The sequence below is a fragment of the Eucalyptus grandis genome, chromosome 1 (genome assembly GCF_016545825.1).
Source record: "Eucalyptus grandis isolate ANBG69807.140 chromosome 1, ASM1654582v1, whole genome shotgun sequence".
In the NCBI taxonomy this organism is placed as follows: domain Eukaryota; kingdom Viridiplantae; phylum Streptophyta; class Magnoliopsida; order Myrtales; family Myrtaceae; genus Eucalyptus; species Eucalyptus grandis.
The window spans coordinates 4,828,805-4,840,797 of NC_052612.1; the positions used below are offsets into that span (position 1 = coordinate 4,828,805).

Sequence of the window (11,993 nt, forward strand, 5' to 3'; positions counted from 1 at the left end):
CGGATTGCCAAGCTGGCGCAAACGCGAGGTGGCGCTTGTGCTGGGCATGGACTTTCCCAAACCCTACCTATTGCAATTTGGTTTCCTCGAGTAATAATGGAATTGTTTTTACTTCAAGATTTGCAATAACCTTTTGGAGGTCGGTTAGGAAACAAGTAAAACTGGAGAGGTCCTTTACTTCCACGAACCGGAGATTTGGGTCTCGGGACTTGATTACGTAAATTATTTAATTAATGCTATTTTATTACCTTAAGTTGCTTTGTTTATTTATGTCATGTAGTCTTATCAAGTTATGAATTCCTAGTTACCTTTCAATAGGTGTTCATGCCCATTGAGCACGACATAAACATAATATATATCATTTGCCAAACGAACAAAGTGAAAATCTGAAAATCAATATGCGATCAAAGTGCACAGTAAGTAAAAACCTGATACAAGCCAGGTAAAAAATATATACGGTCTCATTATTACGCCTCAGGACAGTAACCGGTGAGAGAAACCGAATGGAATGGCTAACAAGCGATGACAGCGAACCTATCCTTACATACAACCTTAAGCCAAATGCCATTCTAACTGTCTTTTTCACCTTTTTCTATTTTTCATTTGGTCATTTTTTACCTAAGACATACATTACCTAAATTTAAGTATACAAAGTGCACATGAACCTAATATGGACTAGCGTGAGACATGCAAATATGAAATGATTCGATAACCTAAAGGAGATAACCCGCGGTCGTGGCCACCGATTGAGACTACTCCGGATCACGTTATTCGTCTAGAAAAACAAGGGGACCAATGCTTGCTGCCCATGAGTTGGACAGCTGTATATGGCCTTATCTTCGCGTAGAAACGAGACCAACACATGCTAGAAATGACAAAAAAAAAAAAAAAATTAAGAGAATGTCAACGTGTCATCATGAGCAACTAAAGCACCAAATGACATCGAAATCCGCCAACTTCCCTCTCAACGAATATCGACCAGCAACATTACAGCAAATACAATTTATTTTTCGTGCATGAGAATGTTATCCAAACATATTAAAGTGTCTAGGAAATCATAGACATAAACCCTAATCATGGACGAGCTAAAATAGGATTCGAGGAAGGTCAAAATAATCCCATATCACATCTCAATGGCAAAGTCTGGCATGCATTCATTTCAATAAAACATATCACACATTCAATGTGACACTTTCCCATAAGGGAGAAAAATTGTCTAGCAAATCCTAAACATACTGCACTTTTGTCAATTGGCCGGATGAACTCAATTGGTAAAAGGTAAAAATGTTTAAGATTTAATTGGCAAAACTTAAAAGTTTAAGACTGAATTAGTAAAAGCATAATATGTTTATGATTTTTTGGACAGTTTTTTTAAGTGCGGATTACATGGTTAACAATTATATTTAGTCGACCTACGTCAATTTTCAGACTGCAAAACAACAAGAAGGAAAAGGACACGTGCTCCTATAGTATATGACTCAAAATCAGAAAGTCAATGTATTCCCCAGCTTCAGTTTATCCTTACCCCAGCGATGAGTTGGTGATAAAGACCTACAGGATTGGAGGGTGGCGTGACTCCAATGAAAGACGGCAGCATGTGAGCAAACTATTCTCAACGGCAATGCCTCTGCGAATCAACATAAGAGGCACGATCTGAGTGAAGTAAACCGGCTACAGAAAACCGAAACAAAATAAAAATCTTGGACTCAGCTTATAGGTTGACATCGAAGTCCACGATAGCAGTGAGCAGAACTGTCGTGAATGCATCATTAACTTCAACCATGTTCTTCTATCCGTGGCCCGTTCCAAGGAGTCAACTCCGACCATACGTGAATGCATCATCAAAAATGTCGATTTGGATTGGTGACTTCTGCACCGTTCAAGCCGTGGCCCGTGGCCCGTAGCCCTTGACTTTGGCCCATCCATGGTGCTTGATGCATGGCTGGTGCTTGGTCCCCCCACGGTTGATGATGGTATGGGCTTGGCTCATCTTATTTGGTCGGACCTTCTTTGATTTTCTTGTTTTTAAGCTCTACTTGTTTCACAAAAGATAAATGATTTTGAAAATATTTTCTTGAAAATAATCACTTCTATTAGTTAAAATAATGAACTAAAGAGGCCTTTATCATTATCTTTATCATTATCTACTAAACATTTTGATGAATAATGAAAATATTTTTCTTTCATTCATTGTTATAAGCAATATAGAAGATCATTTTTAGGAAAAAAAACTTTAGGTCATTCGTTATTCACAAAATAAACGGAGCCTTAGTATTTTTTATTGTGAATATTTGCTTCTCAGTTTCTCGATGGCCATTATTATCTTAGCATGCTAGGCTCTAACCATATAGTTTTCAAAATTAGATCTCTTTTACTACATTTAGTAATATATCGTATGTTATTCATCGTAAAGTTCTTCGTTAAGCATGTTTGATTAAATTGCATGATAATTTGCATGTTAGTTTGCATGTCAAATAACAGTTCTTAAACGTCTAATGCATGTAAGTTCGTATATTAATTGAATTAGGAGCTTGCATCTCATATTTGCATCTTTAGAAATTCGAGTTTGCATATCTTGGAGTATTCTCATCTTTGCATATCTAGGAATTTGCATCTTTACATATATTTAAAAATTTACATTCGAATGTTTATGCATATCTAGGATTTTTCATATCTAGAAAATAACACTTTAAGAGATCTTCCATATATGCATAGATGAAAACATTCACCATCGGCAAGGTAAAATATTTATTAAAATAACATTTTCATCATATTTGCATAATTAAATTGCCCCGATAGGTTACTCAGGGTTATTTAGAAATATGTGCTATAATGCTCATTGAGATCACGCGTGCGTATATATATAAATCATATTTGCACACCATCAAAAAGGAAATGGAGAAAAATCATTTTTTGCATGCTAGGATTTTAGGGTGCATTTCGGTTAAAATATTTTTTGATAAAAATACTACTTGGGTTGCATTTAGATTAAGCTTGCATATTCATATCATTTATGATAAACATCATTCCATGTTTAACATATAGGAAAGCAGATCGCATAAGGTGTTAAATTACTATTTTTTTTCTTTAGACTGAGTGCATTGCGTATTGAATATTCTAGGCTATGTTTTATTTCTATGCCTAGATTCGCATTGAAGGGAAATACCTCATTTAGGTAGGTATTTTTTGCATGTCATATCATATTTACATGCGTTGAGCATCGGCGCATTATACCAAACTCATTTGGAATTTCTTTAGAAGTTCCTGTTACCATTCACCAGTTCTTATCCCAGGACATAATGCCAAAGCGGTGATTAATGTTGTCCAGAATTGCTCGGGTCATTTCCTTTTATACATCGTTTTATTTTGCTTTCTTTTATATTTATGCAATTTTTGATAATTTTAGACATTGCACGATATGTTGATTCATTTGCATTATTTACTTTTGATGATTCTCCACAGATGGCCATTCCTACATGGACATTTAAATTAAATTTTAGGGAATAAAATGAACCGAGATCACCTGAAAATGTTTTCCTAAAAGAAAAGAGGTATCAATGCACGGGAGTTAGTTCAATCTAGCATGGGCACGTCCTACAACTTTTCAAGTTGTAGCAGCAAAAAAGGTAACCTAGACTCTTTGATTATCTACCCAATTTGGCAGAGGATATTACTATGTTTATACAAAATACATATCAAGAATCCTCGTGGACTCTGTGGATGAGTTATAAGAGCAAATTAGTCCAATCAATATAGATTTTAAACAAGTTGTGAAAGAAGATTTTTTTTTTTTTAGAGTGGAATTTATTTCCTTATTTTTATATTGATCGGAGGATCAAATGCCAAAAAAAGAAGAAGAGAGATTATATGTTTTTTTGTGTGAGACTAAAACCTAAAGACGCACTTAAACTTTAAAAAATTACGCACATTTGCTCCGTTTATTTCATGTAAATTTGAAAATTTGAAAAAGGATTTTCCTAACTTTAATTGCTTATATCGCTAGGAAAATAGATCAACTGAAAATATATTCAATATCAACAAAATCCTTTAGGCATACATTGTTGGATGATAAAATATTTTTTATTCACTTGTTTTATTTTGAAAGTTCATATCTGCCACGGATCACCTAAGGAAATCTCAATTCAACCCATGTAAAGTAAAGCCTAATGCCAGTGTTGCTTACGAAATGTTAGATACACCATTAATATTTTGAAGATGGTTAGAATTGATTTTTGATTGCAACCTTTTATCCATGTATCTTTCAAGGAGTTCGAGAAAGATTTATAAGTGCAATCGATGCTGGAGCATCACCACTTTTTCTAAGATCACCGATTTAATTCATCTAGTTGGTGAGGTTTGCGGGGACTGGGACTGTGATCTTGATGGGAAGATACCAAATATTGCAAATACAAAGAACGTGTCCCAAAATCCCTTAATTAACGATCTATGGATCTTTATTTTTTGAGGAGGTGAATCATAAATCCGAGAATTTGATAATCACGAAAAGGTGAGGGAAATGTTTGAGACTAGAGGTGATTTGTTTCTCAAGAGTAGACTAGAAAGGATCGATCGTGACAATCTTTTAGTGTATATCACCAAGCTTAATTACGATGATAGTATTATACCGTGACATATTGCTACCGAAATATGGTACAATAAAGAGAAATAAGTAGGAGATAACAAAAGAGAATTCAACAAGACGTTATTGTATCTTTTATTTAAATTATCTAATGTGATGTCTGCTGTGGCAGGCGTTACCCAATTACTCAAATGACATCAGCTCGGATGTTACGAGATCGTTACTTACACAATGAGAATGGTACCATTGGTTTAGAGACGCTATGCATGAAATTGTTTGAGGGTCACAACTTCCGAAATGCGCACCTCCCTCCATGGGGGAACCGATTTGGCAAAAAAGATGGAAAGGCTCGAGGAAAGGAAGTGGGATATGATGAGCGGAGTGTGGGTGGAGATGCTGTTGAATGCAGCAATTGATATTAAGGGAGAAGCGCACGTGCAGGTGCTGAGCAAAGGTGGAGAGCTTCTAGCTTTTGTTTGGCTGTTGATGGTTCATTTCGGTTGTTACTACAAACCTAACTGGATACATCATAGAGAGCAGGATGTCATGTTGTCGACGTTATTCATATAACTTGAATACGATTTTTGTTGAAGTTATCATGAGATGCCAAGGAGTGGATAATCATATGAACGGCAAGCCTCTATAGCAATTTTACGATTCGTCGCAATGCCATCGATCCAATCAATCCCCGTTTCTCGTCTGATAATGTGCAAAATGTTGTATTTTGTGATAAGCTATATTTCGATTGTTATGGAATAATTAATACAAGATTTAGGACTACGTGCGATTCTATATCTGTGATTTTTGTTGACATGTAATCCCTGTGCGACTAAAATAATGGATGGCGTGTGAGAATGCAGTGGACGGTGCACGTTGGATGGAGATCGCGTCGAGATATTAAAGCACGAGCAAAGAAGCGGCGTCGGGTCAGAACAAGATGGAAAACAGATACAAACTCGATTCATTGATTTCTATTCAGACAACCAGCTTTTTATATTCCTATGAACCTAAAGAAAGTTGCTCAATTCACCATGGTAAAGCCTAAACCGTCGGAAAGGATCAATTCAATAAAACGTCATTAATTTAGAGTCGCAAAACCTAGGTGGTTAAAGTCGAAATTGAGAGACTATTTTTGTTGCGTTTGACTTCACACATGTCGTTGTTCATGGTACAAATGCAACAACAAGTTTTAGCTTATTTGTAATCCTCGAACTGTTATCTCATATTGCATAAACAATCATAATAATAAACTCAAGGACCTCTATTTAATTTTAATTATAGGAATACAAAAGTAAAAACAATAATACGAAATCTAATTTATATGTAGGTTAATTATAATTTGCGCAGAACTTACTACATTGAATGAGTAAAATTTCACTTAACATAAATTCATTTCACTGCCGTTACAACAAAAACAATTATTGAAAAATGTAAAATATGTATCAAATGTAGCTTATTTTTATTAATATATATATTTTTTTGACCCAGAAACCCCGCACGGCCGGCAGCCGAAGATAAACCACTGGGGCAACACGTGCTAGCCACCACATACGTGCCACCAGGTAAGTCGCCAAAGGACTCAAAGCTAGCCTTCTGGCAACTTGCGTTGTAGGAGCTTCAAACATGAGACCTCCTCGATGGAAGTCTAGTGCCTATCCAGCTGAGCCACCGCGGTGGGTGGTTCAAATGTAGCTTATTATTCTCCTCTCTCCCCGTCACCACACGCACGTTTTAGTGAAGAGGCCAATTGACAAAGTTAAGGAGAAAAGGGTTCGATCTTCCAAATTACATCTCTGCTATTTCGTCAAGTTAGAAAAGCTCCAAGTTGCTACCCACACAAGCCCATACCCGAGACGGTCCCAGACAAGTTTGCTAAGCATTTAACAAGGCGATAAGGGAAAAGTTTCATCTCAAGCGACATGCCAAATTATGATGGTCAGTCGGACGCAGCAATGGGACAACATTATTGCAAGAAGCAAACGGTCACTTCAACATGATACAAGAAAACCAAATCAGACGTTCCAGTCAGTGGCAATGAGCACAGACCAAAGGAATTTCTGAATCCGCCATTGGCAACTGGCATTTTTATTCCGCTCATCTGAGCAAATCATCTAGCACTGTGACCTTCGAACAAAGCTGTTATTTGTTTACAATGAGCTTTACCCGATTCATTCAATCAATTACCTGGCGCCTTCTGAAGTCAGGACTCCATGAGTCGATCCAGGACTAATTTCACGACAGAGGAGCGTCAACAGTCACCGCCACCTTCACCTTCGGTTTGTCAGACCATTCCGTGTGTTCACCGAACCTAATCAACGAAGTTGATATAGCTGAGTGGTTACAACAAGCATACTCAAGTGGAGGAACTTCTTTACAAGCATAGCATATGAGAAGGGTAATCCAACCTCCTATAGTTTAGATTAGAAACGCTACCTCTCCTCTATACTTCTATTCTTTGTTATTCAGCAACAATACAGGGGGAAAAATTCTTTGTCCCTTTTAAGGGTAATTGAGATACAAATCCGTTTGTCACATCTTCTCAAAATCGAAACTTCAAGGAAATAACTCTTTATTTTTCCAGAGTTTAAGCAGATTTCAAACCCAGCACTGTGCCCTTCACAATATATTAATTAGATCCTGGACTTCTTATTGGGTTTAACTAATATCAGACAGCCTTGCTTCATGACATGATGCCCACCATCAGTGGTTGGCACTCAAAAAAAATTATGTTGAATTAGTAGAACAAGGGATCTGAAAGGGCCCTTGAAAATTGAGCTGCAGCATTCTACCTACCTTTTCTGTCCATTATATAGTATAGTGAGCCCTCTTGTGATACCGGTCGTTTGCACTCTAACCACACCTTCAGTGAAAGTTAAAAGTGAAGGGTTCAAAGCTGCAATTATTGTTGTTGGATCGTGGAGGTAAACTCCTGCACCAAGATGAGATATAAGTGTTAAAAATAAACGATGGGAAGATAATAAAAACCATGTCCTGAATCAAGATGTTTCAGTAAGCATACCTCTGGTGAAGTATGCTTCATGGTGATAGGCAAAGTACACTTCCAAGATTCTGGAGAGGTATTGAGCAAATCTTCCATTTGATTGGACCAACTTATCTCTATCTGCATCTGTAGTGTCTCAAAACAGTTCAGATTAAAAAACCTGGCAATCCAAATTTCATCATTATTATTTAAATAATTAAATATGTAATTGACAATACCAGGATTATTACACAATTCAAATCTTTTATTAAATGGATTAAGTTTATGGTTGTTGACTGGCCTGACTTTTGGTGTCACTACTGTTTAGGCAGAAAATACTTCAAAACAGTAAGAAGCTGAATACTTGCGATTTGTCGCACTCAATCAATAAAAACATTCTTTGGCCAAAAACAGAAAAATCCATAGAGTAAGCAACGAAAGTGGACTTGTGAAACTATGCTGGAAACAGTTCTGACCCTTAAGTAAATTTACCCTTCAGTTCAACCATCAGAAGAAAAACTAACACCATAGGTTTCTCCAAAAGCAGCAGATAGGATGCTTTACTTATAACTAGAATGATTAAAGAATCACTAGAAAATCACTAGCATTATCTCTGCATAATCTATGCTAAATCTCTATTTAAGTCCATCAAAACATGTGCACTATTAGCAAATTTTAACACTAGCTGACTTTACCTGTCAAAACAACTTGATGGGTTACATTTATTCCTATAGCCAGAACATCAGCTCCACTGGTAAATACAATGTCTGCAGCATCTGGGTCGCCAAAAATCTGATCAGCAGTCAAAGATGGACAAGAATGAGAAGGAGAGTTAAAGCTCTGGGCCTGAGCCATTCAAATTACTTCAGGTTTGAATGGTAAGTCACTCCACCCCCAAACAATAAAACAGACATTTAGAAGCTATTTCAGATAGAACCAGGTACATCAAACACAACATACACCACCATTATGATGGGACAATTAGCAAAGAATATGAGGCAACGCAGACGTCTTAGCCATGGATAATTAGAGAAAAAGAGCCTTCAAGAAAACTTCTGGCAGCTGCTCAGGTTTTACATTGCAAATTTAGATATTTGTCTCTTGCAAGAAAAAGAAGAATTTCCAACTTACGTTGGCTTCAGCTGCTGGATTCACATTGCCATTCACAGAAAAAGCTCCACCAAGAAGCACGATCTGCCCAATCTTTTTTGAAAAGGTTGGATCTTGTTCAAGAGCCTGGATTACTCATACATTTGACAACATATGAACAAGCCATTACAAAACCAGTATGATACTTTACTACCAAGTGAAACTTGCATGACAAAAGATTGAGAAGCTGACCAGTGCAATATTTGTGAGAGGGCCCAATGCAACCACAGTAACTTCCCCAGGATAAAGGTTTGCTTGCTCAATGAGAAAAGTGGCTGCCGACTGTTCTATTGGTTTTCCTTTTGGTGGTGGGAAGTTTTGATTGCCAAGTCCATCGGCGCCATGGACAAAATCCGCAATTCGAAGCTTTGTACCTTTCTTTAGGAGAAACAATGATAAAATCAAACAACTGATAATGTTTCTTTAGAATAAAGAATTGGCTTTTAAGTCTTTTAGAAGAGTGCATGAGAATCAGCTCACAGTCAGAACGCCATCACAATTTACCAAACTTAGGTATGAGATCTACAAAGTTACAGTTTAAGAACATCACAAATTTGATGCACAGCAATTACGAGTTCCAGTGATAATTATTAAGAACCAAGAGGTGGCCTTACAGAGTTTTCTTGCTTTATAAAATAAACTTGCTATGGTGACAACAAGAGATTCCTTGCTATAGTGAGCCATGACAAATGAGAGCTGCCCACACTTCAAAAATAAAACGAGAGGACCTGCAAACCTCTTCTATCCTTGGAAACCCATCACATATGTTGCATGCAACAAGTCCCAGAACAAAGACACACACAGTAACTGAAAACGCATACAAAATCCAGGGTCCCTAACATGTGCTAGTGTCGACACTCGCTATGGTGACAACAAGAGATTCCTTGCTATAGTGAGCCATGACAAATGAGAGCTGCCCACACTTCAAAAATAAAACGAGAGGACCTGCAAACCTCTTCTATCCTTGGAAACCCATCACATATGTTGCATGCAACAAGTCCCAGAACAAAGACACACACAGTAACTGAAAACGCATACAAAATCCAGGGTCCCTAACATGTGCTAGTGTCGACACTCGCTATGGTGACAACAAGAGATTCCTTGCTATAGTGAGCCATGACAAATGAGAGCTGCCCACACTTCAAAAAATAAAACGAGAGGACCTGCAAACCTCTTCTATCCTTGGAAACCCATCACATATGTTGCATGCAACAAGTCCCAGAACAAAGACACACACAGTAACTGAAAACGCATACAAAATCCAGGGTCCCTAACATGTGCTAGTGTCGACACTCGCTATGGTGACAACAAGAGATTCCTTGCTATAGTGAGCCATGACAAATGAGAGCTGCCCACACTTCAAAAATAAAACAAGAGGACCTGCAAACCTCTTCTATCCTTGGAAACCCATCACATATGTTGCATGCAACAAGTCCCAGAACAAAGACACACACAGTACCTGAAAACGCATACAAAATCCAGGGTCCCTAACATGTGCTAGTGTCGACACTCGCTATGGTGACAACAAGAGATTCCTTGCTATAGTGAGCCATTGTTGCACGCACACAAGTCCCAGAACAAAGACACGCGGTAACCGAAAACGCATACAAAATCAAGGGTCCCTCACATGTGCTAGTGTCACACTACTACCACTACCTGGTCATATCTACAGATTGGGGTCCTATCATTTACGCGACCATGTTCATCCCACCAACCGCAAATGCGTCTCAACCACTCATCATTTTGTCAAGGTGACAAGCCACGATTTCAAGAGCCCAAATTGAGAGTAAGCGGTCAATAGTATCCCCTGAATCCTATATCGGCAATGTACGAAAGCGTGCAATTAGAAAAGTACATACGGTAATTGTCACATGGGACCCTTCAGCCACAGGGATGTCGGTCCGTCCTGCAACCTCCAGCTGCACCACATAAAAAAGGGAAAAAAAGAACCCAAGAAAGTAAGGCCAAAACGTTTGTGACCCCCAGAAAATTCACTGTACAATCGATTCAGTCCTTCAACCGACACCAGAAAAAGTAAGCATACGAAATCCCGAAAACCTCCCGCAGTAAACCATCACGCACCGCCCCACCCAAGTAAGACATACCAGATGCAAGGCGTTCCTGGTGGCCAGGGTCGTGTAGACGTTCCCGTATATGGTGGTGAGGCCGATCACCTCTACCTCCGGCGACTGCAGCGCGACGAAGATCGCCATGGCGTCGTCTGAAAAGACGTCGAACCCATTCACGACGGTGACAATCGAGGCATACCCACGATGCATAATCGGGCGATTCCATTGAAAAATCGAAACTTTCTAGAAGGGGGTACTTGAAATTCTACATACCGATGCCGGGGTCGGTGTCGATGATGATCTTCTTCTTCGCAGTGGCCATGTCTTTCGCTGACACGGCAGATGCTAGTGACAGACTGACAGCGCGTGCGTGCCTCGTTGAGATTGAAGAGAGCAGTAGCAGCAGAAACGGATCACGAAGTGATGATCTTTTTACGGCGAAATGACTCGGCCGGATCGAAGCGATGGCCGACAGGGAAGGAGGGAGGGGTCCCACGATGAACTGGATGTTACCCGATCCACGTGCAAAACGGGAACCTATTTTAATCTCTCTAGCAACCGGGCGGGGGGGGTTTGATTTTGATAATATATGTAATTGTTTTTTTTTTATGACCGGGATTCTTGTATAGCCGGCAGCCCCGCGACGTAAACCCGAAAATGTTAATCCATCTTCCATAACACCGCACTTAAGTCACGTAATTGCGCATGCGGTGACTTGAACCTCCTCCAATCGGAAGAAGGGGAATGCCCGGGAACGTGTTTTGGATAATATATGTAATTGTTTTTTTTTTTTATGACCCGGGATTACTGTATAGCCGGCAGCCGGCGACGTAAACCCGAGGCGTTACTAGCGCAGGGACCCATCTTCCATAACACGCACTTAAGTCACGTAATTGCGCATGCAGTGACTCGAACCTCCTCCAATCGGAAGAAGGGGAATGCCCTAATGAACGTGTTCACAATGAAGTGGTATATACGTAATTGTATTTTTGGTAAAGGTAATAAAGATATATATTTGATTTTTTTTTATTTGGTAAAGATATATATGTAATTGTTTATGCAGCATAAAAATGGTAAAATAACTACATTACCTGAATTCGTAAATTAAATTCTTCTGTAGCAATCTTATTAAGAAAATATAGATATGAAAATATGCTAGAATATATATATATATATATATATGTATGTATGTATATATCTGTATCATTCTTTCTTG

General features: G+C 38.5%; 1 protein-coding gene across 1 annotated transcript; it reads right to left on the bottom strand.

Annotated features, from left to right (window-relative positions):
- Positions 1-6,458: 6,458 nt before the first annotated feature.
- LOC104455620 (probable uridine nucleosidase 2) lies at positions 6,459-11,286 on the bottom strand. Its single transcript, XM_039310477.1, has 9 exons — positions 11,051-11,286; positions 10,814-10,929; positions 10,568-10,627; positions 8,901-9,086; positions 8,691-8,795; positions 8,255-8,351; positions 7,599-7,706; positions 7,373-7,508; positions 6,459-6,887 (listed from the first exon to the last, which is right to left on the bottom strand). The coding sequence occupies exons 1-9, from the start codon at positions 11,097-11,099 to the stop codon at positions 6,812-6,814; spliced, it is 933 nt and encodes a 310-aa protein (XP_039166411.1). The 5' UTR covers positions 11,100-11,286; the 3' UTR covers positions 6,459-6,811.
- Between the last annotated feature and the right edge of the window lie 707 nt (positions 11,287-11,993).